The sequence below is a fragment of the Triticum aestivum genome, chromosome 5A (genome assembly GCF_018294505.1).
Source record: "Triticum aestivum cultivar Chinese Spring chromosome 5A, IWGSC CS RefSeq v2.1, whole genome shotgun sequence".
In the NCBI taxonomy this organism is placed as follows: domain Eukaryota; kingdom Viridiplantae; phylum Streptophyta; class Magnoliopsida; order Poales; family Poaceae; genus Triticum; species Triticum aestivum.
The window spans coordinates 258,867,022-258,894,874 of NC_057806.1; the positions used below are offsets into that span (position 1 = coordinate 258,867,022).

The window sequence follows — 27,853 nt, forward strand, 5'->3', positions numbered from 1 at the left end:
GTGAGAAACCAATCTAACAAACGAGCAAACAAAACACAAACGAAAAGACGAACTGGGGAAGGGTGAATAGAAAGGCAAATGTTTTTTATGTTTTTCTAAAAAGTTTTAGAAGTGGAGGAGAGGAAAACAAGAGGCAATTGGCAAATAATGTAATGCAAGAGATGAGAGTTTATGGTTGGTACTTGGTAGGCTTTATGTAGATCTCCCCGGCAACGGCGCCAGAAATTCTTCCTGCTACTTCTTGAGCTTGCGTTGGGTTTTCCCTTGAAGAGGAAAGGGTGATGCAGCAAATTAGAGATAAGTATTTCCCTCAGCTTTGAGAAGCAAGGTATCAATCTAGTAGGAGATACACGCAAGTCTCCAATCTATGCACCTGCACAAACAATCAAACACCTGCACCCAACATGATAAAGGGGTTCCCTTCACGGTTACTTGCAAGGATGAGATCTAATAGAGATAGACATAAAAGATTACTAAAACGTAAAACAAAGTAAAAGTAAATAAATTGCAGCAAGGTATTTTTGGGTTTTTTGGTTTATAGATCTGAAAATATATGATGGAAAATAGACCCGGGGCCATAGGTTTCACTAGAGGCTTCTCTCTTGAAGGAAAATAAAATGGTGGGTGAACAAATTACCGTCGAGCAATTGATACAAAAGCGCAAAGTTATGATGATATCCAAGGCAATGATTATGAATATAGGCATCATGTCCGTGTCAAGTAGACCGACTCCTGCCTGCATCTACTACTATTACTCCAAACATCGACCGCAATCCAGCATGCATCTAAAGTATTAAGTTCATAAGAACGGAGTAACGCCTTAAGTAAGATAAAATGATGTAGAGGGATAAACTCAAGCAATATGATGAAAACCCCATCTTTTTACCCTTGATGGCAAAAATACAATACGTGCCTTGCTACCCCTACTTTGTCACTGGGTGAGGATATAGCAAGATTGAACCCAAAACTAAGCACCTCTCCCATTGCAATAAAAACCAATCTAGTTGGCCAAACCAAACCAATAATTCAAAGAGAAATACAAAGATATCAAATCATGCATATAAGAATTTAGTAAAGACTCAAATAATATTCATAGATAATCTGATCATAAATCCACAATTCCCAGGATCTCAATGAACACACCGCAAAAGAATATTACATCGGATAGAACTCCAAGAATATCGAGGAGAACATTTGTATTAAAGATCAAAGAAAGAGAAGAAGCCATCTAGCTACTAGCTATGGACCCGTGGGTCTGTGGTAAACTACTCACGCTTCATCGGTAGGGCAATAGAGTTGATGTAGATGCCCTCCGCGATCGAATCCCCCTCCGACAGGATGTCAAAAAAGTCCCCAAGATGGGATCTCGCGGAAACAAAGGCTTGCGGTGGCGGAAAAGTATTTTGGTGGACACTTCTATTGGTTTGGGAATATTTGGGAATTTACATGCCAAAGGTTAGGGTTGGCAGAGTCCCATGGGCCCCATGGCTAGGGCGCGCCCTGAGGGCTTGTGGAGCCCTCGGGACTCTTCTGCCCCCTCTCCAAGCTCCGTGGATGTCTTCTGGTCCAAGAAAAATCATCGTAAAGTTTTATTCCGTTTGGACTCTGTTTGATATTCTTTTTCTGTAGAACTCAAAAATAAGGAAAAAACAGAAAGTGGCACTGGGCTCTAGGTTAATAAGTTAGTCCCAAAAATCATATAAAATAGCATAAAAATGCATATAAAATATCCAAAACAGATAATATAATAGCATGGAAAAATCAAAAATTATAGATACGTTGATGACATATCGATGCTTGCATCGGCATGGCCAGTGTGGTTTACGCCTCGTCTAGACTAGACACTGAGGTTACGGCAGTCTGCAAAGACAAAGACTCCGCCTCATGAGGCTGGGAAAGGTAACATCTTAGAGCGACGTAGTGGACGCCTCGTCTTGGCTAGATGCTGTATTCGATGGTCTTCCAGAACAACGATCACGCCATGGGGCCGAAGAAAGGTGACATGGAGGGGCGTAGTTGATGCTCTGTCTCTACTAGATGTCGTATTCGATGGTCTGCTAAGACAAGGATCATGCCGCCTCTATGACAACGAGACATGTATGCAATGAAGGGTGCACCTCGTCTTGACTGGATGCCGCATTTGGTGGTCCGCCAAGATAAGGGCATTACATTGTGGTGCCAAAGAAAGGTGGCGTCATGTAGTGGCGTGGTTGATGCCTCGTCTCAGCTAGACATCGTATTCAGTGGTCTGCTAAGATAAGGAGCACGCCGCCTCTACGCCCAGACCTATCGCTATGAAGAGTGCACCTCGTCTCGGCTGGACACTGTATTCGGTGGTTCGCCAAGACAAGGGAAACACATTGTGATGCCAAAGAAAGGTGACGTCATGGAGGAGCGTGGTCGATGCTTTGTCTCAGCTAGACGTCGTATTCGGTGGTATGCTAGGACAAGGAGCACGCCGCCTGTACACCTAGACCTGTACACCATGAAGAGTGCACCTCATCTCAGCTGGACACCGTATTTGGTGTTCCGCCAAGACAAGGAAAACACATAGTGGGGCCGAAGAAAGGTGACATCGCGAAGGGGCGTGGTTGATACCTCATCTTAGCTAGATGTGTATTCGGTGGTCTGTTGAGACAAGGATCATGCCACCTGCACGCCAAGACCTGTACGCCATGAAGAGTGTACCTCGTCTCAGCTAGACACCATATTCGGTGGTCCGCCAAGACAAGGAAACAATATCACAGTGCCGAAGAGGTGACATCATGGAGGGGCATGGTTAATGCCTCATTGTTTAGCTCCGTCCAGACCCGATCACGTCGTACGAAGATGAAGGGCTTGGTGTAGACAAGCTCTGGCGGTGTCGATGTAGTCTCCTAGTCGGGTGGTGTCGCTTCCATTGCACCTGGTACGAAAAGGGCGCCCTATCGTCCTCGGTCATCTTCATTGGGTACGTCGACTGCCATCTTCATTGCACTTAGTACGAGAAGAGCACTGTGTCGTCCTCGGCCATCTGTGCTGGATGTGTTGTCCGCCATCTCCATTGCATCTGTACATGAAAAATAATATGTAAGTACCGTAGGGAAAGAAGAGGACGTCCATGTGATGCCCACATATATGGACATCTTGAAGGTCTTCATGGTTGTTAACAGACTCAACGGTGTGGGCGGTGTCGCGGCCTCCATGGCCTTCGACTGTGTTGTCGTTGCCAGTCGGCGCAGCTTCGAGCCCAACCGAGCTGCCGTTGCCCGTCGGCACATCCTCTGGTCGGTCTTCTCATGTGTGTATGTGCATCTTCTTGACTCATGAGCAAGGCCGTCGTACGCGTGGCTCTCCTTCCTTTGCATGCCTAAGTTCTCCCGTACAAGAGATGTGCCCTGCTACGTGTTGGTTATGGTCTGGTGAGTTGTCTGCCTCCTCTATATATAGGTAGAAGGGGTTGGGTGTTCGACAAGGCACGGCGCCACTGGATCTTCTTATTCCTTTTAATCATCTTCTTGTAGCGCTGCGCAATGCAAAGGAAACACCATACGTATGTATGGAAGATCGGATGTACGAGCGTCTTGAAAGAAATCACGGTAGATATACTTCCTTATAAATGGACTTGTCTCTGGTGCTTCTAGACGTGTGAGGTTGTCGGCAGGTGCAAGTATACGGATACGTCCCAGCTGCTGTATATAGCCGAGGTTGTGCGATACTTTAGTACTCCACCTAGTCGACTCATTGCATGAACATGAAGATCTTTCACGTATCTTGTACATGTATGACACTTATTTTCATTCTCTTTCTCTTCAAGGGTAATGCACGTATTTGGGCACGTACACGTGTGACCTTGTCGGCCAGCCGAGATACCCGAATACGTGTACATGATGTATACATGTACTGTCTAGGCCAAGCTTGCCACGTGCATGCAAAACTTCTCCTTTTTTTAACAAGCATGCATAAGATGTACATGTGACAATAAGCCAGGTCTCACATATATTACCTGCATCAAAACTCATAAAAAATTGTTTTTATGCAAAAATGCACAAAAACTTCTCAAATAGCAAGGTTGATGTAGAGGCCCTCCATGATCGATTCCTCCTCCGGCAGAGTGCCGGAAAATGCCTCCAGATGGGATCTCGCAAGAACAGAAGCTTGCAGCAGCGGAAAATGTATTTTTTGGGTGGCTCTCTGTTGGTTTCCTGATTTTAGAGAATTTCTAGAGATGGAATTAGGTCAAAAGGAGGAACGAGGGGCCCACAGGCCACATGGGCGTGCCTACCGCCCTGGGCGCGCCCATGTGCCTTGTTGCCTACTCCTTCGCCTTCTGACCTCTTCCCAAAGCATCCAGGGTCTCTTATGTTCAGAAAAAAATTGTCAAAAAGTTTCATGGCATTTGGAATTTGTTTGGTACTAATTTCCTAAAGAACCAAAAGCAGGCAAAAAACAGCAACTGGCACTTGGCACTAAGTTAATAGGTTAGTCCCAAAAAATGATATAATATTGCATATAATTGCATATAAAACATCCAAGATTGATACTATAATAGCATGGAATAATCAGAAATTATAGATACGTTGGAGACGTATCGAGCACCCCCAAGCTTAATTCTTCCTCGTCCTCCAGTAGGTAAATGATAAAAACAGAATTTTTGATGTGGAATGCTACCTAACATGTTCATCATGTAATCTTTCTTTTATGGCATGAATATTTAGATCCGAATGATTCAAAACAATAGTCTATAATTTGACATAAAGACATGAATACTCAAGCATACCAATGAACAATCATGCCTTTCGAAATACCAGTGCTAAAGAACGTCATCCCTACAAAATCATATAGCTTTGTCATGCTCCATCTTCTTAACACAGAGTATAAAACATGCACCCCGGTGTTAGCCAAGAAATTGGTTCATACTTTTTAACGCACTTCAACTTTTTCACCCCTCATGCAATACATGAGTGCAAGCCATGGATATAGCACTATGAGTGGAATAGAATACGGTGATAGAGATTAATACGGAGAAGACAAAAAAGAAGAAAGTCTCACATCGACGAGGCTAATCAATGGGCTATGGAGATGCCCATCAATTGATGTCAATGTAAGGAGTAGGGATTGCCATGCAACAGATGCACTAAGATCTATAAGTGTATGAAAGCTCAAAAAGAAAACTAAATAGGTGTGCATCCAATTTGCTTGCTCATGAAGACCTCGACATTTGAAGAAGCCCATTATTGGAAGATACAAGCCAAATTTATAATGAAAAATTCCGACTAGCTATATTAAAGTGAAAGCATAGGAGACTCTCTATATGAAAAACATGGTGCTACTATGAAGCACAAGTGTGGAAAAAGGATAGTAGCATTGCCCATTCTCTCTTTTTCTCTCATTTTTTGTTGGGATCTTTTTTACCTCTCTATTTATTTTTATTTTTTATTTCCTCACATGGGACAATGTTCTAATAATGAATAACGATGAGCATCACACATGTATTTACTTACAACTCAAAATTACAACTCGATACTAGAACAAAATATGACACTATATGAATGCCTCTAGTGGTGTACCAGGATGTGCAATGATCTAGCATAACATGTATTAAAATGATGAATAGCGGCTGAGCCAGAAATACTATGTCAGCTATATGATCATGCAAAGCAATATGACAACGATGATGCGTGTCATAAAAAAAGGAACGATGGAAGTTGCATGACAATATATCTCGAAATGACTATGGAAATGCCATAATAGGTAGGTATGGTGACTGTTTTGAGGAAGATATAAGGAGATTTATGTATGATAAAGCATATCATATCATGGGGTTTGAATGCACCGGTGAAGTTTGCACCACATCTCGAGATGAGAAAGGACAATGCACGGTACCCGAGAGGCTAGCAAATGGTAGAAATGTGAGATTGCATATAATTCATGGACTCACATTAGTCATAGAGAACTCACATACTTATGGCAAAAGTTTATTATCCCTCTAATCAAGGTACTACTACGCGTGCTCCTAGGGGGAGGTTGATAGGAGTTAACCATCGCGCGCCCCGACCTTCACACAAAGAAACACACTCAATAATAAATCATGCTCCAACTTCTTAGCATAATGAGAGACTATACGTGTATGCTTTGGAAATCACAAACCTTAACACAAATATTCTTACTAAACCACAATCATTAACTAGTACCTCCCACATATTACCATCTTTATATCACAAAACTATTGCAGGGAATCAAACTTATCATATTCAGTGATCTACATGAAAGTTTTTTATTATACCCTCTTGAATACCTATCATATCAGGACTAATTTCATAACTTGTACATATTGCCATTACTATTATCAACTCTCAAAATGATATATATGAAGCATGAGAGTGCAACTATTTTCTTAAAATATAACCACCGCCGTACTCTAAAAGATATAAGTGAAGTACTAAAGCAATTGCCTAACTCAAAAGATATAAGTGAAGCATAAAGAGTATTCTAACAAATCATGAATAATGTGTGTCTCTCTCCAAAAGGTGTGTCCAGCAAAGATGATTGTGGCAAACTAAAGATTAAACAAAGCAAAGACTCATATAATACACGACACTCCAAGCAAAACTCATATCATGTGATGAATAAAAATATAACTCCAAGTAATTTATCGATGGTTGGTAGAAAAAGAGGGGATGCCATCCGGGGCATCCCAAGCTTAGATGCTTGGGTCTCCTTGAATATTACCTTGGGGTACCTCAGGCATCCTCAAGCTTAGGCGCTTGTCACTCCTTATTCCTTCATCCATCACGATCTCACTCAAAACTTGAAAACTTCACCACACAAAACTCAAGAGAAAACTCGTGATATCCGTTAGTATAACAAGCAAATCACCACTTTAGGTACTGTTGTAAACACATTCATATTTTATTATTGCATAACACCTACTGTATTCTAACTTCACCATGATTTATACCCCCCGATACAAACCATTGATCCGTTAAAACAAGTAAACAATGTAACAAAAACAGAATTTGTTAAAAACAGAACAGTCTGTAATGATTCAAACAATGACCATACTTCTGTAACTCCATAACTCTACAAATTTTGAAAAATTAGGACAACATGAGCAATTTGTATATCAATCATGTATAAATTTTTTAGAAATTAATCACATTCCAGTGAACCTAAATAATTTTCTGTTCACGTGATCCCGTTTCAGCCCGCGCGCTGAACTATATATGCCACGCGCGTTGTTTTTACGCGTCCACTAAAGCCATAATACCAGTTGCGCGCCCTAAAACGAACAATTTTTTGGCGCGGCACTAGTTTGACGCGGTTGTCGGAGATGCTCTAAAGGATCGAGCAGGGCCGAGCATGCGGGCCGCGCGTGCCCGCATCAACGATTGGCAAGGTCGACCATATCCATCGACCACCATTGGATTGCTGTGCATAAGGATAGCCACGTGTCCTCTTCATTCCGTCCCTCTTTTTCCTCCTGTTGCCACCTCTCCCCTCCGCGTCGCATCCCGTCCAATGGCGGCGCCCGCGCTCCTCTCCGCACCGCCCCCTCCCCCACCAATGGAAGAGGATGGTCTCACCTCCCACGTCGCACCAAGCCCAACCACACCCCCACCCCCGTCAAAGCGCGGTTTCTTGCGTGGGCGGCCGCCCATCAGGGTGACATCGGAGTTCGACAGCGAGCGCCAGCTCTTTTCCCACCGCATCTCCTGCCGCGTCCTCAACGGCCTTGCCAAGCTCCGTTTCCGAGTTCACCACGGGGCCGCGGGAGGGGCCCCGACTCCCGAGGTGGCGCTCATGGGGCGGAACTTCTCCGCCGTCGTCGACACCGCCTCCCGCAGCGCCGTGCTGCGAGGAACGGCCGACCTTGCTGGATCGCTCCACCTTAGTGCGGCGCACAACACGAAGGTGCGATCTTTTCTTACCCACCGCTTTTCTATTGATTCTTCGCCTCTTCGGTGTGATGACGTTGTGAAGTGTGGTTGCTCAACTGAACTATCTCGGATGCATTTGAGCATACGGAAAGGCTGTTAAATATGTACGTTTGTGTAGTTCTGAGACTTGATATTGGATATGTAAGGGCATCTCCAACGCTGATCCTGACACTGCATCCGTCCGCAGACAGGAAACATCCAAACCTAGCGGCATACATCCACCCCAATTTTTTTTTAAAGTCCGCATACATCCGCACGCTCAAAGTAGCCGCATATCTGGTTTCAGTTTAGTTAAAACATGTTCAAATGTTGAAATGCAGGCAGCAGTTCAAATTTAAATATTACACTCCAACAATGTTGTCCCCTTTAACCGCCCTGCACCCACAGATGCTCAATTAGATCTTCCTTCATTTGCTCAATCAAATCTTCCACGAATCAGTGGCCGTGCCATATGCTAGCATCCGCAGTTGCGGACGTACACTTCTGGTAAACAGAGAACCCAATCCTTCTCGTGATATCCTCTTCCACTAATCAGTGGCCGTGCCATATGCTAGCATCCGCAGTTCGGCCGTGCACTTCTGGTAACCAGAGAACCCAATCCTTCTCACGATATCCTTCTTCAAGACGAAGAAGTCATCAAAGGCCCGGAAGCCATGGTAGAGAGGATCGAAGATATTTTTTCGCATCCGAAAGCGGCGGCGAAAATTGTCAGCGATTAGGACAATCGGGGCAAAGTAGTCATCCATCAGCTTCAAATGGCCCCCCACCATGTTGTGGTTGAGCACTCGATGACCTTTATCAATCCCTTGAAATTGAGAACATGCTCTTCCGCATGCTCCGCGTTTGCAAGGACCGCCTGCATCATCGCCGTCTCATCTGTGTAGTCCTCGTCGGACAAGCCGTCAAACGACTCAACATAGTGCTCGTATATGTAGTCCATATCCGAATCCATTGCTTCATAGAAGAAGGGACAAAAGAATTTAGCACGGGCATTTCACTGAACACTTGCTGGGCATGGTGAGTACCGTAGGGGCGGATGGTACCTATGCGACGGAGAGAGGAGAGGCGTGGAATGGCGGGGGAGGACAAGCAACGTGGAGCCCTGGCGTAGCGATGGAGGCGACGGAGTCGTCGAGTTCCGTCAAGGGTGTGTCGGGGCGGATGGGGTGGTGGAGCGGTGGCAAAGGCAAGAGAGAAAACGGATGCACAGAAAGATGGGAGGATGGAGGTGCGGGGTTCACGAGGGGTTTTGGGTGGACCGGGGGTGTCGGAGTCCTACGTGGCTGTTGTCCGGACTCACACAAAGCCCCCCAAGTTTCTTTTGGGTTTGCAGGAAAAAGCGCGCCCGGACTGGTCGGCGGACCGATACAGGCTCGTGTTGGATGGCTAAACATGTCCGGACCGCGCAGTTTGGACGGTTGTGGGTGGTTTGAGAATCCGCTTTGGAGATGCCTTAAATTTTAGAGGCATAAAATTGGACATGATGTAATGGAAGTGTTTTTTTACTTTGGGTAGTTAAAACAAAATCCATAATAACACCAAAACTACAATTCATGGAAGAGTGGACCAGGCAGACATACCAAAACCCTAGCCGCCGCCCCATCTACCCCCTCTCGCGTCACCGCCCGAGCACGTCGTCGGGCAAAGCCTGTCTGTTGCCATTGGCGGCGGGGAGGTCCTGCCTGCTTGTGGAGGAGTTGGAGGGCTGTTGCGGGATGGCGAAGTATATGTGTGCTCGAGTGGCGGTCTTCGTCAGGCGGTGCTCAACGATGGCGCTGGCAATCTAGCGTGGCGATCTTCGACAGTGACCGCTAGGTTACCGGAGAAGAGGGAGTCGATGCACGATCCTGGACATCGGCGAGCTCGACATTTGTCGCGCAACGGCATGGGTGATTTTTTTCCAGGTTTTCTTTAGGGAGTCATAGAGTTTGGTTTGGGGCAGCAAGAAGGCGGCACTGTTCCAGTGTAGGAATAATGTTCTGCCTGCTCATCCCCATTTTGTTGGTCTGCTTATCGCGGGGGGTGGGGGGGGGGGGATGTAACTCTGGCGGGTCTTTCGGGATCCGATCGGTTTAGGTTTGCGGTGGATCCATCTGGATTCGGCCGTCTTTCGTTGTCTTCGGAGTTTCTACAGGCCCTTATCGGCATTTTCTTCTCCGAGTGGCGATTTGCTTCGCAGATCGCGGCCGTCGGCGTCTCCTGGTTTGCATTGACGACTTCTCGGCCTTTGCTTCTACAAGCTCTTGGTTTTAAAAATAGTTTGCTCCGCCGAGGCGGAGGCCCATAGGTGGCATCGAGCTATGCTCATGGTGCGGCTCTGGGGGATGCAGGAGGAAGAAGACTTTGGCACCCCCAAGGATTTGATTATAATTTTGTTTTTTTGTTTGTATGTGTTTGTAAGGACATGTGATGCTTAAAATATGACCTTAGGCCCTTTCACAAAATAAGTTAGACGGAATCGAAGTTGAAGATGTCGGTTAAAAGTTCTGCTTCAGGGGTGATAGCCCATGTTTGACTTTGTGGTTAGACCAGCTAACATTGGCGCGCGAGCACCGCTTCCTTCTTGAAGGGGTTGTGTGGGAGTTTTGGCCCTTTGTTAAGTCACATGTCGCTTGAGCGGTGGATTATGGTTCAGGGTCATAAGGTTTGTGGCAGGATTATGGAGATCCTGCCGCGAGGCAGACCAATGTGGATAGCGGTTTTCTCTTTATTTTTTGTAAACTGATTTGTTTGATTTTAATGTTTCACTTTGCTTGGCATTGTTTTTAATAATATATAATATATGGATGTAGAGGCCTGGGGTTATCCTCCTCAATGAAAAAAGGGTAGATGAAATCAAGCGGGTTGTGTCAATGCGGTGAAAATTAGTGCTGAGGAGCTCTTGCCTTGGGTTAGCAAAATGATTGAATACTGGCTAGAAATTTTTCTAAGGTGTTGCATTAGTGGACTATTCATGTTCGGCTTAAAACTTATGTATTCATGCAGAATATACAGCTCAAGGGGAGAACAAAATCACATAGGAATAATGGTTTGAAAACGCTAGTATAGTTGTATGCTATCTTATATGCTGGAGGAGTTTCAATTAAGCGGTTGCTGAATTCTGTCCAAGCCGGCGCATATACTCTACATCGCCCCATGCTAAAAAGTATTGTGTTCACTGCATAGGATTTATAGGATGCGGAGTAGTTTAGCAACGAGAAGAGCTAATATGTAAATCCATGTCAATGGAACACATTTTATTGGCACTTTAAGGCCTCTTTTGGTTCATAGGATAGGATTATCATAGGAATAGGAATCTTGTAGGAAATGAGATGACATGTATCTCAAATCCTATGAGTAGGAATAGGAAACAAGATGTCATTTGGTTGACACCAAAGGAATTTTTCCATTGAGTCTAGGCTCTTTTTTATTTTCCTATGAAATGTGGAGGATAGGAACCAATCCTATGTAGGAATAGGAATCCATTCTTATGAACCAAAGGACTCTAAAGGAAAAAATCCTATAAGAATCCTGTCCTCTAGAATTCCTATGAAATTCCTCTAAACCAAAGGAGGCCTAATCTTTTTGAATTAGGTGGCATCCCATGATCTGTTGCTATCAAAATACCTACTTGTTATATAGTTTCTGCTGGCAATAGTTTTTTGTTAGGGCATCAATAATATGCATCATACCGATTCTGATATATGGCAGTAATGTGCGTCTACCTGAGACTGCCTTATGTTCCAGAATTACCAGAATGGAGAGCAATCTTACATTCATATTGGCTGTTCGACACACTGTTTGTCCATCTCTTGTGACCATGAATATGATGATTCCACTGTTTCCTGCATTCACATGGATAGATACTTCCAGTTGAAGTACAACAGTAGAAAGGTGCGTGCTCTGTACCTAGATGTGAGTTGTTGCAGTCGTCTCCCGTGTGTTTTCCTGTAATATTGTCTCTGAGAAGCTTTTGTAGGAAGCTGCAATGTAGTTTCTGAGTCTGATTTTCCTTCTCAACTTAAAAACTGTGAAGTTGTAAACCTTCCACTGTCCAAGGGTCGTAACCAGTGCAGATCATGTGCCGTAAGTGCTTTTCCATGGTGGCTGCCACACCATTACTTTACAATTTCAGTAGACACGTGGCATACGAGTTGAAACAGCTGTCTGCTAAAAGCACCGGCGAAAGAGAAAGAGGAGGAAGACGAAGAGATAACAAAAGCTGATGGGTGGGCTGCTCCAGCATGCATTTCTTGTTATGGAAGCAACATAAGCCATTGATATTATTAGAGCATCTCCAACGGTTCCTCACTAAATCATCCCTATAGTGTGTTATTGGAGCTACCCCAATAATACTTATCTAATTATTGTGTGTGTGTGTGTGTGTGGGGGGGGGGGGGGGGTCCCCATAAGAAGGCTTAAACAAAAGCAAAGGGCACTACCTTTTATTCCCTCTCGCATCTCCTACGAGGAAGAACCTTCCACAAGGCACTCACACAGTTGGCAAGTTTTAAGATTATAAGGTTTAAGTTGTTCTATGATCAAGTCAACAAGATCCAAGTCGCCCATAACCGCGGACACGGCTATTTGTGTAGATTTATCCCTGCAGGGTGCACTATTGTACCCAACACGTTCGACCGTCCGTTATAGGTCAGTCAAACACATCATACATCATATGCCCAAACAGGCGGGTTTAGATCGACTATGACACTCCCCTAGCTACATCCAAGCTGGTCAACCCCCTCAAATACATCACTCAAATCTGTTTTCTCACCATAAAAGGGGTTAGATTCCCAGAAGGTAACATCAAGACTTACAAATGTGCGCCGTTCGCAGGGACTCCAGCATTTATATCCTCGCTGTCCAGTAGGATAGCCAATGAAGATGCATTTAACAGCTCTTGGGTCAAGTTTTCTTACCAAGGGCCTGTGGTTTCGAACAAAACAAGTACAGCCAAACACCTTGGGAGGAATCACCAACTTGTTCTCACCTAGCAATAATTCACTCCCCTAAAAAAAGCAATAATTCACAAGGAGATTTCATATTTAATATTCTTGAAGACATGCGATTTATAAGAAACGTAGCAGTCATCACTGGCTCACTCCAGAGAAATTTTGGAACATTCATGGTATACATCAATGATAGAGCCACTTCTAAGCTGTGGCGATTTTTCCTCTCTGCTACACAATTTTGAGGTAGAGTGTCTGGACATGATGTCTGATGTAGAATACTCTTACCAGACAGGAACCCCCAAAACTTGTTGATGTATTCTGTTCCATTATCAGATTTGAGCATTTGGACCTGCACCTTGAACTGAGTTTTAACATATGCAGAGAAATTCTGAAAAGAAGATAGCACTTCATCCTTATGCCTCATAAGGTACACCCAAGTCATTCGTGAGTAACAGTCAATGAATGTCACAAAATACTTCATCCCACCGATATACTCCCTCCGTTCCGAATTACTTGTCGCAGAAATGGATGTATCTAGAACTAAAATACATCTAGATACATCCATACCTTCGACAAGTAATTCGGAACGGAGGGAGTAGGAAATAGGACATGTCCACACACAGTGGCGGAGGACGGACAAAAGCTGAGGTAGGGCAGGCTTTGGTCACTTGCCATTGGCAACGCCGCTGCGCCGATGCGCGCACCCTTCTTGCACCGGATAAATCAAGGTAGGGCGGCCGCTAACCCTTGCCCTACCGGGTCCGCCGCCACTGTCCACACATCAGAGTGCACAAGCATAAATGGGGATATACTTTTGAGCCCCTTACTTACATAGATGGTTCTAGTGTGTTTTGCATACTCACATGCTTTACACTTAAGATTGTTCTTATCAATTCCACTCATTACATCTGGAAAAACTTACTCATTTTTATCAAACGCTACATGTCTCATTCTACAATTATGCATCATGACAATTTTGTGTTGCAGCTAGTGCTGAACCTCCTTGCTAGCCGGATTCATGGTCCATGTACCACAGGCCTCTACATCTGGTTCCGTTCCCAATCTTCCTTCCACTTAGCCTCTCCTGAATCAGGAATACATATTTGTCAACGATTACATGACAATCTATTTGATCAACCAATGCGTTTAGAGAGAGTAAATTCACAGGAAATACCGGTAAATCTTCCTTCCACTCAGCCTCTCCTGAATCAGGAATACATATCTGTCAACGATTACATGACAATCTATTTGATCAACCAATGCGTTTAGACAGAGTAAATTCACAGGAAATACCGGTACGTGTAGCACTGATGATAGCTTAATATTTGTCGTACATTGAACTACTCCAGTTCCTTTGATTGGCTGAGTTGTACCATCGGCAGTTTGAATTGTTTCTTGCTATGTTTTTAAGGCGTCTCTAAGGCGACGCCTAGGCGTCGAGGCGCCCCCCCCCCAGCGCTTTGCAAATATGTCCGCTTTAGGCGTCGAGGCCCCCCCCCCCCCACCCCCCAGCGCCTTAAAGCAAAGCGTCGCCTTAAAAACATAGGTTTCTTGATGCATAGATGGACTATACAATTCAACTTCCCCAAGGTTACCAGCAACATGTTTAATGCTCCAGAATCTAGTATCCATTCTGATTTTAATCTATGCATTGCTAGAGGCATTTTCAGTCTTACCTTCATCGGTGTAGACAAAGTGGGCAAAATGCCAAAAGCTTGCATCAGTCTGCTGCTTTGCCTTCTTCACTTCATTCTGGCCTGAACTAGACTGTCCTTGCCCTTGATCCATGGCTGACATGTTTGCTCTAGCACTCCTTTGATAACTGAAGTTGTTGGAATTCCCTGCATTCCTGCCTCTCTAACTCCCCTGTAATTTCCTCTGCCTCCTTCCACGGCCACATCTTGGAATCAAAACAGTTCTGACTTAGATGTCCATTTATTCCACAGTTGTAACAATCCCGTGTCTCCTGCCTATTTGACACATAGTAAGCTGTTTAGGTACCACCTCCACTTTCTCAATCTGTTTCAACCTTGTTTCTTCGTGTGCCATGGCTGCAATGGCCTCTTCTAGTGTAGGCAACTGGGGCAGATGCATTGGTGCAGCTCTCCTGTGATGCCCCCGATTCAATCGTACACTAATCATACACGCAAACGTGTACGATCAAGATCAGGGACTCACGGAAAGATATCACAACACAACTCTACAAATAAAATAAGTCATACAAGCATCACATTACAAGCTAGGGGCCTCGAGGGCTCGAATACAAGAGCTCGATCATAGACGAGTCAGCGGAAGCAACAATATCTGAGTATAGACATAAGTTAAACAAGTTGCCATAAGATGGCTAGCACAAACTGGGATACATATCGAAAGAGGCACATGCCTCCTGCCTGGGATCCTCCTAAACTACTCCTGGTCGTCGTCAGCGGCCTGCACATAGTAGTAGGCACCTCCAGTGTAGTAGGAGTCGTCGTCGACGGTGGCGTCTGGCTCCTGGACTCCAACGTCTGGTCGCAACAACCGGGTATAAAAAGGGGAAAAAGGGGATCAAAGCAATCGTGAGTACTCATTCAAAGTACTCGCAAGCAAGGAGCTACACTACATATGCATTGGTATCAATGAAAGGGGTAGTATATGTGGACTGAACTGCAGAATGCCGGAATAAGAGGGAGATAACTAGTCCTATCGAAGACTACGCTTCTGGCAACCTCCATCTTGAAGTAGTAGAAGAGAGTAGATGGTAAGTTAACCAAGTATCATCGCTTAGCATAATCCTACCCGGCGATCCTCTCCTCATCGCCCTGTGAGAGAGCAATCACCGGGTTGTATCTGGCACTTGGAAGGGTGTATTTTATTAAGTATCTGGTTCTAGTTGTCATAAGGTCAAGGTACAACTCCGGGTCGTCCTTTTACCGAGGGACACGACTATTCGAATAGATAAACTTCCCTGCATCACATTTCCCAACACACTCTATCCCCTTTGGCCGGACATACTTTCCTGAGTCATGCCCGGCCTCGGAAGATCAACACGTTGCAACCCTACCTAGGCACAACAGAGAGGTCAGCACGCCGGTCAATCTTATGGCGCAGGGGTTTGGGCCCATCGCCCATTGTACACCTGCACGTTGCGTGGGCGGCCGGAAGCAGACCTAGCCTCCCTAATACAAGAGCAGGCATTCCAGTCCAATCCGGCGCGCGTCGCTCAGTCGACGTCAAGAAGGCTTCGGCTGATACCACGACGTCGAGTGCCCATAACTGTTCCCGCGTAGTTGGTTAGTGCGTATAGGCCAGTGACCAGACTCAGATCAAATACCAAGATCTCGTTAAGCGTGTTATTTGGAAGTAACCGCGGACGCCGACCAGGGCCAGACCCACCTCTCTCCTAGGTGGTCTCAACCTGCCATGTCGCTCCGCCACAAAGTAACAGTCGGGGGCCATCGGGAACCTAGGCCCACCACTACCTGGGTGGAACCACCTGCCCCTTCAGTCCCCAACATCGGAATCACTTGCAGGTACTCTACGAGTCGACCCGACTTTAGTCACCACCTGTATAGTACGTATGTATATATGTATATACCCATGATCACCTCCCGAATGATCACGGCCCGATAGTATAGCATGGCAGACGGACAAGAATATAGGGCCACTGATGGAATACTAGCATCCTATACTAAGCATTTAGGATTGCAGGTAAAGGTAACAACAGTAGTAGCAAGGACAGGCTATGCATCAGAATAGGATTAACGGAAAGCAGTAACATGCTACACTACTCTAATGCAAGCAGTAGAGAGAAGAATAGACGATATCTGGTGATCAAGGGGGGGGGGGCTTGTCTGGTTGCTCTGGCAAGAAGGAGGGGTCGTCAACACCGTAGTCGTACTGGGTAGCAGCGGCGTCGGTCTCGGTGTCTAGCGAGAGAAGAGGGGGAAGAAATAATAAATATAATGCAAACATATGCATGACGATGCATGACAAGACGACGAGCGATGTTAGGTGTGCCCTAACGCAGTAGTAGGTGATACCGGCGAAGGGGGGAAACATCCGGGAAAGTATTCCCGGTGTTTCGTGTTTTCGGACAGATGAACCGGAGGGGGAAGTTGCGTGTTCGCTATGCTAGGGATGTGTGACGGACAAACGGGCTACGTATCCGGATTCGTCTCGTCATTCTGAGCAACTTTCATGTACAAAGTATTTTCATCCGAGTTACGGTTTAATTTATATGAATTTTCAAATTTTTAAACAGTTTCTAGAATTATTATTAATTCGAAAATAATGGTCAAAACGCTAAGTGCACCCCATAGAATGTACACAGCAGTGTACCAAGGGGCTGACAAGGTAGGGTCCAGTTGACTGCCCAGTCAGCAGTCAACTGGGACCGTTGAGTGGTCAGAGGGTCCACAGGGACCCACGTGTCATACTCTACTGGTTTAACAGTGTTTAAACTAAACTAATTAAGATTAATTAGGAGGGGTGGGCCCATGTTCTCAGTGTCTCCAAAAATTACCTAGTTAATTTAACCTAACTAAGTGCTACAGTGGCGGGCCCACATGTGAGTGGGCCATTAGCTCCTAATTAGCTACCTGACGGGCAGGGGGGCACTTGGCAGTGCCCCAACCACGTTCAACTGCGGTGGCGCGCCGGCGGCAGCGCCAAACAAGGCGAAGGGCCACGGGACCTCGTCGGAAACGGGCGGTGGTGATCCAAACCGGGCACGGTCGGGCTTGTTCGAACGCGGGCTTGATGCGGCATCAAATGGTGGTCCTGGGTGACGCTGGGAAGGCCGGAGGTAACCGCAATGACGATGGCCGGCGGCAACAGGAAGTGCGGTGGCTGTGTTCGACGGCGCAGCTCGCGTTCGAGCCACCTAACTAGCAGGGGAACATCAGGGGGGGGGGGCGCCCTGAGCTCATCTGAGCACTCATCTAGCCCGGGGATAGACCAAAACGACAGGGGTTACATGGCAGTGGAAGCAGAGTTCCGGCAATGGGGACAACAAGCAGCGGGAGCGGATCAAGCGGCAGAGGGAGGGAGGAGGCACACGGAGCTCACCAAGGAGCTCGTGGAGGGGTCGACGGGGCCGAGGAGGTTCGAGGGCCAGTGGATTGACGACGACCGTGGCGTGCGGCGCAGGCGAAGAAGAGGACGAGGATGACGGCGTTGAGGCTTCCCCGCCTCAATCCAGAATGGAGGTCGACGGAGAACAGTTGGGCGGGGCTCGACGCGTCGGATTGGCGAGCTGCGACCGGTGGCCACGCTAACGGGACGGCGCGGCCATGGGCGTGCTTGGGCGAGCTTGCCTAACAGGGAAAGGGGGCGCGTGAGAGAGAAGGGGAGCTGCGAGGAGGAGGCCGGGGGGCGGCCCTCGGCGCCGGCGGGCAGCGACCGTCCTCGGGCGCGGGCGCACCGAGAGGAGGGGAGCGAACAGGGGCGCTCTCCTCCGTGCGTATGTGTGTGTGTGTGCGTCGTGGGTGACAACGCGGGGAAGGAACGAGGGAGAGTGGGGGATCGTGCGGGAGAGAGTGGGTGAGGCCTAGGGTTAGGCAGCTGGTGGTGGTGGTGGTGGTGGTGGGGGGGGGGGGGGGGCGGTTGGGCTGTCGCGGCCCATTGTGGCCTAAAGACCAGGGAGGGAGGCAGTGGGGTTTTCTTGCTTTCTCTTTTTTATACTTTTGCTTTTTTCTTTTCTGTTTTCTTTTATTTTAGTTTTTTTAATAAAATACTAAAGTTGTACCTAAAATAGTTTTAACAAATATGCCACTACCACAATTAACTTGACACCTAAAGTAAAATAGTGTGTAATGGTTTATTATTATAAAAGCTTTTTAATAATTGTTTTTGCTACTATTTTGTTAATTTTTTAGTATTTAAACATTTATAAAAGTGTGATTACTACACCATAATTACCTGTGCATTATTAGACTCACCCCGAACATTTTAGTTTTAATATTTCAAAAGTTTTATTGTTTGCTTGATTTTGAATTTGAATTTGAATCGGTTTCAAACTAATGCGAGATTAGCAACAGTAAACGAAAGAACGTGACATCATTAGCAGAGGGTTGCTGTAGCTTAATTATAAGGGCGTCACATCTCCTGCCCTCAAATGCAGCCCCTTCAAAAATTTCAGTACCCTTCTGTCCTCGATCCACTTTTTTGCTGCTCCTACACATTTAGAGTGAAGCAACAAGGGGGGAAGGTGGTCCAGATCTACCCATGCATTCCTCAGCTCTCCCACATTTTTTTTTCAAGAAAATGCAAAGGACCTTTGTGTCTCATTGCATTTAAAAGATAGAGTTTGGTTGCAATCCTCCTAGGAGGGCAAGCTCAAACGAAAAACAGGAGAACTAGTGCACATCCCAGGTGGACGGCAGGATGACGCGTATGCCAGGGGCACCAGCGCGTGCCCACTGCTTGGCTTCGTCCTTGATCTTGGAGACCAGGACATGAACCAGGGGCTGGGCGCCATCGAAGATGCAATTGTTGCGCTACTTCCAAATCATCCATGGCCTCAAGAGGGCAATGGAGGCGAGGTGATGTAGGGTAGGAACCCTAATCGGCCGATCTTTCACGAAAGGAGCGAATCCCGGGATGAACACGAAGAACACGAGGAGGGAAACGAGGGGAAAAACACAAGGGGAACACAAGAGAACACTCAAACCAACAAGTATGATCACACATGCGCTAGATCCATGAACATAAAGGGAGATACAAGATCCAAAGTCAACAAAGGACGATACACGAGGTAACCGGTCTTCTTTGTGAGGAGGTCTTGAATCCACGAGGGGATTTCTCCGCAAGGAGGTCTTGAATCCAAAGGGATCTTCTCCGAAGAGGGGCCGCGGTCTCTCTCGTGGAGTAGATCCGATGTGGATGAGCAATGTTTTATCTCTAAATATGAGCTAAACCAATGCTAACCCTAGAAAGTTGGACGAGGTGGAGTATATGTAGTCTAGGGGGTAGAAGGGGTATACGGGCCTCGGCCCTTCACTGTGCGCAGACAGGGAGGCCGGACGTCCGGGCTTTCACGCGGGGCCGGATGACCGGGCTGGCGAGGCCGGATGTCCGGGCGTTCGCGGAGGGCCGGATGTCCGGGCTGGTGAAGCTGGCCATGTTGCTCTCGGGAAGGTGGTGTCCGGATTTCCGGGCCGGGCCGGATGTCCGGTCTGGGGCCGGATGTCCGGGGCCTGTAGATGCGCAGCGGCTGATAGGCTGTTGTGGTCGAAGTCTCCAGCGGCCGGATGTCCGGGCTTGGGGCCGGATGTCCGGGTCCTGGAGCTGCCTTCTTCTTCTCTCGGCGTTCCTCTTCATCCGTGAACTTGGGGGCTTGTACATCTTCACGTGCATCTTCGGGAGGGTCCTCTTGGTACCTAATCATGCACAACAACTCGGACTTAGGTAGTAGCCATGTCTCATGCATAGAAAGTGGAAGTTCGGAGAGGAGAGAGTTCACCTTATCTTCGATAGCCTTCGTTCGGGCTCTTGTCATTGGTCCAAGTGGTGTCGTAGGGGACGTAGGTAGGTCCATGGGATGACCTTGGGATGCTCCGCATCATCTCCCCTCCCTTGGGGAAGATCCGTCCTCGGATCAAATTCTTCATCACCATGGAAGGGCGAGAGGTCCTTGATATTGAAGATATCACTCACGTTGTACTTGTTGCGGGGGAGGTCGATCTTGTAAGTGTTGTCGTTGTAGCGTGCAAGCACCTTGAAGGGTCCGTCCGCTCGTGGTCGAAGTTTTGACTTGTGTTCTTGTGGAAAGCGGTTCTTGCGAAGGTGTAGCCACATGAGATCACCAATGTTGAAGACCATGGGGTGCTTGTTGATGTTGAGCTTGGTCGCAAGTCGTTGTACTTGGCGCTTGATAGTATGTCTTGTATCTTTATGCACCTTCTTGAGATGAGTCACACGTGCACTTGCGTCTAAATTGATGCGCTCTTGGAGTGGAAGGGGAAGAATGTCCAATGGTGACAATGGGTTGAATCCGTAGACGACCTCGAAGAGGGACTTGCCGGTTGTTGAGTGTCTTGCTCGGTTGTAGGCGAACTCAGTGATAGGCAGGCACTCCTCCCACTCCTTGATGTTCTTCTTAATGAGTATTCGAAGTAGAGCGGAGAGTGTACGGTTGGTCACCTCCGTTTGGCCGTCGATTTGTGGATGATACGCCGTGGAGAAGAGTAGCTTGATTCCGAGCTTGGCGCATAGGGTCTTCCAAAAGTAGCTAAGGAACTTGACGTCGCGGTCCGAGACGACTGTCTTTGGCACTTCATGTAGACGCAATATTTCCCTACAAAAGAGATTAGCAACATGTGAAGCATCGTCTATCTTGTTGCAAGGAATAAAATGTGCCATTTTAGAGAAACGGTCCACAACGACAAATACCGAATCCTTTCCATTTCTAGTCCTAGGCAATCCAAGTATGAAATCCATGCTAATGTCTTCCCATGGTTGATATGGAATTGGGAGAGGCATGTAAAGGCCATGGGATTGAACTTTAGACTTAGCTTTGCGACATGTAGAGCATCGGTTGGTGAAGCGGTTGACGTCGCGAAACATCTTGAGCCAATAGTAGTTCTTGGAGAGCGTGGCGAGAGTCTTGTCGCGTCCAAAATGTCCCATTAAGCCTCCTCCATAAGATTCCCGCAAAAGCAACAAACGAAGAGAAGACTCGGGGATGCAAAAGTAGCAAAAGTAGGATCATGCTCATACAAGTCTTTTATGTGCTCAAAGCCAATGACATTCAACTCAAGTTGAGTAACAAGCATGCATATGCGGGAAAGGGCATCCGCCACAATGTTGCCTAATGTACTTGATGACATAAAGAAAAGACTCAATAAATTCACTCCATTTAGCATGGCGCTTGTTCAACTTGGTTTGACCCTTAAGGTACTTGAGTGTTTCATGATCAGTATGAATGAATTCATGAGGGCGAAGATAGTGTTCCCATTCATGCAAAACACGGACTAAAGCATATAGCTCTTTGTCATAGATGGGGTAATTGAGTTGCGCTTCGAAAAGTTTCTCACTAAAGTAAGCTATGGGACGCTTCTCTTGCGTTAACACACCTCCTATGCCATTACGACTAGCATCGCAATGAATCTCAAAAGATTTGTCAAAGTTGGGTAAGGCAAACACATGAGCATGAGTAAGCAAATTCTTAAGCTCATTGAAAGCGGTATCTTGGGATGATCCCTAAACAAAAGGCGCATTCTTCTTGCTCAAAGCATGCAAAGGCGAAGCAATGGTGCTAAAATCTTTCACAAAGCGACGATAGAAACCCGCAAGGCCAAGAAAGCTACGCACTTGTTGCAAGTTCGTTGGTTGTGACCAAGTCTTAATAGCATTGATCTTGGACTCATCTACGTGAACACCCTTAGAAGATACAACAAAACCCAAGAAAACAAGCTTATCAACGCCAAAAAGGCATTTCTCCATATTAGCATAGAGATGCTCTTTTCGAAGAGTTTGTAAAACGGTTCAGATATGGGTGACATGCTCTTTGAGAGACTTGCTAAAAACAAGGATATCATCGAAGTAGACCACAACAAACACACCAATGTAAGGGCAAAAGACATGATTCATAAGACGCATAAAATTACCCGGTGCTTCCGATAGACCCATAGGCATGACTAACCACTCATACAACCCAAACTTGGTTTTGAAAGCGGTTTTCCATTTATCACCCTCTTGTATGTGGATTTGATAGTAACCATTCTTAAGATCAATTTTTGAAAAGATAGTGGCACCACTAAGTTCATCAAGCATATCATCAAGGTGTGGAATGGGATACCTATAGTGAACGGTGATAGCGTTGATAGGTCTACAACCGGAGCACATGCGAAAGCTACCGTCTCGTTTTGGCACAAGAATGACCGGGGCGGCACAAGGGCTCAAACTTTCACGCACATGTCTATGGTCTATGAGATGCTTTACTTGCCTTTGTATTTCTTTGGTTTCTTCAGGGTTGACACGGTAGGGAGTTTTGTTCGGTAGAGGTGCTCCGGGGATGAGGTCGATGCGGTGCTCGATGCCTCGTAGTGGAGGTAGTCCCGGAGGTAGCTCGTCGGGGAAACATCTTGAAATTCCTGCAAAAGAGAAGACAACACTAAAGGTAGAGCGTGAGAGGTGTTAGCTTGTGTTGCATTGTCCTTGCACAAAAGGACGTAGTGTAGGACACTAGATGGGTTCTCACACACTCCTCTTATCTCACTTTTGGTGGCAAAGAGAACTAAGTTCTTGTCGCTCATCGTGGAGATGCTCGATTTGGGCTTGTGGCGTTCACTCTCTTTTTGGTGGCTCGCTCTCTCACTATTCTCTCCACGATGGGTGGCTTGCTTGTCGGCGATCACTTGACTTGGAGGCATGGGACGAAGTACGTACTCCTTTTCCTTCATCTTGAAGATGTAGTGGTTCGTTCGGCCGTTGTGAATGACACCTCTATCAAATTGCCATGGGCGTCCAAGAAGAAGGTCATTGGAACGATGTCACACTCCAAAGTGTCTTCATAGGCGCCAATTTTGAAGGAGACTTGTACTCGATGCTCGACTTGGAGAGTGCCGGAGTCGCTAAGCCATTGAACTTTGTATGGATGTGGGTGCTTCGTCTTGGGCAATTGGAGCTTGGAGCAAAGTTCTTCACTTGCGAGATTATGACAACTCCCTCCATCGATGATGACCTTGACGAATCTTCCATTGATGCCGGCCTTTGTATGAAAGATATGGCATCTTTGGTCTTCTTCTTGGTGATGTTGTAGAGTCAAGACCTTGGAGACAACAAGAGCGGGACTTGAATCTTTATCGCAAAAGACTTGTTCCTCTTCATCGTTCACTTGCCGGTGCATGGCGACTTGCTCAAGGGCGTCCATTTCTCCTTCACTCATGGAGTCATAAGTGCCGTCGTCGTTGAGGATCATGGTTCGCTTGTTGGTGCACTCATAGGACTTATGGCCTCGGCCTCCGCATGTGAAGCATTTGAAGGAACTCGTCTTGACGGTCTCATCGGTTGGAGTGGATGATGATGAAGCTCTCGGCTTGAAGTTGCTTGTAGTAGGAGGATGACTTGGAGTTGACGAAGTTTTCTTGGAACTCGACTTGTCGACGTTGCTTGTAGAAGGCTTGGTAGACGGTGTTGGAGTCGTTGAAGCTTGGGTGTTGGAGAAGCCGTATGACTTGGATGAGCACTTGGCATACTTGTAATCGTCTTGCACTTGACGTTCCGCTTTTGTAGCTTGATGCACTAGCTCGATGAGGTTCGAGTATGGTTGGAAGTCGGCGATCTTCTTGATAGGATGGTTGAGTCCATTCAAGAAACGTGCCATTGTTTGCTCATCATCTTCCGTGACGTTGGCTCTTATCATGGCAATCTCCATCTTCTTGTAGTACTTTTCAACGCTCTTGGTTCCTTGCTTGAGTAGTTGGAGTTTCTTGAAGAGGTCGCGGTTGTAGTAGGTAGGCACGAAGCGTGCTCTCATGACATCCTTCATTTGCGCCCAAGTAGTGATGGGTGGTTCACCTCCTATCTCTCGGCGCTCGATAATTTGTTCCCACCAAATGAGGACATAGTCTTGGAACTCAAAGGTTGCCATCGCGATCTTCTTCTCTTCTTCATAGTTGTGCAAACGGAAGATTTTTTCGACCTTCAATGCCCATGAAAGATACTCTTCGGGATCGTTGCTTCCATTGAACTTGGGTATGGTGAACTTGAGCTTGCCATAGCATTGCTCTTAATTGTGTTGGGGTCGGGGATGATGACGTCCATGTTGTTGATGATTGTCAAGCTCATGTTGCTCTTGGAGAAAAGGGTTGTCGACCTCTTGTTGCCCTTGTCGTGGAGGATTCCCATTGTCTTCATGCTCTTGATGAACTTGATGTTCTTGGCGAGCTTGTGGAGGAGCTTGTCGAGCTCGAGGAGGAACTTGAGGAACTTGACGATGCACGCGAGCTTGAAATCTTCGTTCTTGAATTTCTTCGCGAAGTGCTTCTTCATGTTCACGAGCTTGTCGGCCTCGGTTGGCTATGGCGCGACCTGCATCTTGGAGGGCTTGTTGCGCCTCAAGTGCTTGAGCATCTCGCAATTGTTGCTCTTGACGTTGTGCCTCGGCATCTTGTGCTTCTTGGTGTAGACGCGCTCGCTCTTCTGCTTCATGTTGGCGTTGCGTTCTCGTGCTAGCGTAAAAGCCTCTTGGGTTTGACGTTGTCGGTGCTCTTGAGAGTTGGTGTCGTGTAGAGGATTGAGGCTTGCTTGACGATCGTTGCGCGCGGCACGTCGAAGAGTGTTCGATGTCGGTATACTTGAGTCGGAGAGGGTGAAGTCGGAGTGTCGACTTGAGCGAGTCCTTGATGAAGATGAAGTGGAAGAAGAGCGGTTGAGCAAGAAAGCGCGAATCTCGTCCATTCTTGCGTCGTTCTCTTGCTTGTGATCGTCGAGCTTGTGGTCGAAGTAGTCCTTGTACGTTGCTCGGAGAGTCGCAAGTCGGCGGCGAGGTTGTCGATGCGTTCACTCATTGCTTGTTGCTCTTGATGCAAAGCACGTTGTGCACCAAAGAGGTGGCTCTTGGTGACGTAGGAGTTCATGTCGTCGTTGTGCTCAATGAAGAGTGGGTTGGTAGAAGTACTTGGCCTATCCATCATTCCAAGATAAAAAATGTGAGTGGCAGAAGAGAAGAATGAATACCAAATGTATCTTGACCAAAGTTGAAAGTGAATCAATGATCACTCCAATGTGGACAAGGAAATAGCACAATTGGTACCAATTCTTGTCGGTTTCTCACACCTACACAAGTAAAAGCTTATGGTGGAGCTTGGTTAGGATGGTGGCACAAAATTTAATGCAATTGTAAGTGAGCTTCAATAATGTTGGAAAAGATTCGCAAGATTGCAATGCAACAAGTAGACCAAGCAATGTAATGTACACGGAAACACACACGCAAAGAGATAAGTGGGGTTGGGCAACCAAGGATGAGCCAAAATGTGGAATCCACAAAAATGCTCTTGTTGCACAACACTAGAGAGACGCTAGCACGATTGCACAATAGGCGGATACAAGACTTGTGCACAACCTACTTAGCAAAAATGCAACGACTTCTATCCCAAGTATGTTCTATGCAAGGTGTTTCGATGATATGATCCAAGATGATCTAATATGACAATCTTAATGTTGTATGATGCTATGGTTTTTGCTTAAAAGCTCTTTGCTTATCTTTTTCGTTTGCTTAAAAGCTTGTTTGGCTCTTTGATGTTTGAGCTCTTTTCTCATGCAATGCTTGACGAACCAAGATAGCAATTGTGTATGCGATGACTACCTTGTGACACAAGAGATGATACCAAGATATGCAACAATGATATATGTATGCTATGGGAAGTATGATCACTAATGTGCACAAGTCTCGTTGCCGGCAATACTCAAAGGCTAGTCTCGATGGGTAAGCAACGCAAAGGAGTAAGGCTATGATGGCTATCAATGTAATGGCAAGAGTGATATGTCCAATACCAAGGTGAGGTTACCGTTTCTTCGGTTCCTCGTCCGTAAGCAAGAATGGATGACGGTGATCCAACCACGAATACCAAGATGTAGTCGATGTGGTCGTTGTTGATGACGCGTCCGTGGCGAAGGTGAGCGGCGGTGATGTTGATGTCGAACCGTACCTAAAAAGCCGAAACACAAGTAGGACACGGTACCACAACTCAAATTCTCAAAGCAAAATTGGACCAAAAATGTCGGAGTTGGTGTTGGTAAGCGATGGTTGTGTATGTGGTATAAGGTGGTGCTATGCGAAAGTGGTGGAGGTATGCGGAATTATATGTGGGCACCGGAACAGAATTTGGCGAATATGGACGAAAAACGGGCGGTGGAGAGGAAGTGGTGCTGCCAGGGGCCGGATGTCCGGGCTTGTCGGGCCGGATGTCCGGGCTCTGGATCCGAGGATGAACGCGAGGATCTTCGCGAGGAGAGGTCAAATCCAGGCAAAATTCGGGGGAATTTGTGGATGGAAATTGGAGAAAAATGGATGGAAAGCTAGATCTACCTGCAACACACGAAATCCGCGGATCAAATCCAACAAAACTTCATCACACGAACAAATCACAAAAAAAAATTTGGGGCTATTTTTGTGGGGAATTTTCAAATTAGGGACGAAATCAACAAAACTAGGCTAGCAACACAACGGGGAGGCTCCAAAATCGTGATCAACGTGGCTCTTGATACCAAGATGATGTAGGGTAGGAACCCTAATCGGCCGATCTTTCACGGAAGGAGCGGATCCCGGGATGAACACGAAGAACACGAGGGAAACGAGGGGAAAAACACAAGGGGAACACAAGAGAACACTCAAACCAACAAGTATGATCACACATGCGCTAGATCCATGAACACAAAGGGAGATACAAGATCCAAAGTCAACAACGGATGATACACGAGGTAACTGGTCTTCTCCGTGAGGATGTCTTGAATCCACGAGGGGATCTTCTCCGCAAGGAGGTCTTGAATCCAAAGGGATCTTCTCTGAAGAGGGGCCGCGGTCTTTCTCGTGGAGTAGATCCGATGTGGATGAGCAATGCTCTATCTCTAAATATGAGCTAAACCAATGCTAACCCTAGAAAGTTGGACGAGATGGAGTATATATAGTCTAGGGGGTAGAAGGGGTACACGGGCCTCGGCCCTTCACTGTGCGCAGACAGGGAGGCCGGACGTCCGGGCATCGGGCCGGATGTCCGGGCTTTCACGCGGGGCCGGATGTCCGGGCTGACGAGGCCGGATGTCCGGGCGTTCCCGGAGGGCCGGATGTCCGGGCTGTGGAGGCCGGATGTCCAGGCTGGTGAAGCTGGCCATGTTGCTCTCGGGAAGGTGGTGTTCGGATATCCGGGCTTGAGGCCGGATTTCCGGGCCGGGCCGGATGTCCGGGCTGGGGCCGGATGTCCGGGGCATGTAGTTGCGTGGCGGCTGGTAGGCTGTTGTGGTCGAAGTCTCCAGCGGCCGGATGTCCGGGCTTGGGGCCGGATGTCCGGGTCCTGGAGC

General features: G+C 46.8%; 1 protein-coding gene across 3 annotated transcripts in view; it reads left to right on the forward strand.

Moving 5' to 3' along the window:
* Positions 1–7,404: 7,404 nt before the first annotated feature.
* The window catches only part of LOC123102913 (outer envelope pore protein 37, chloroplastic), a 28,004-nt gene continuing 7,555 nt past the window's right edge, over positions 7,405–27,853 (forward strand). Inside the window, exons 1-2 of one of the 3 annotated variants that reach the window (XR_006449471.1) lie at positions 7,405–7,893; positions 11,646–11,792. Coding sequence is in view for 2 of the 3 variants with exons in the window: in XM_044524374.1 (XP_044380309.1) it covers positions 7,501–7,893; positions 11,646–11,792 (540 nt within the window). In the remaining variant the exon portion in view is untranslated. The remainder of the gene's footprint in view (positions 7,894–11,645; positions 11,793–27,853) is intronic. The other 2 variants (XM_044524374.1, XM_044524375.1) reach the window with 2 other exon arrangements.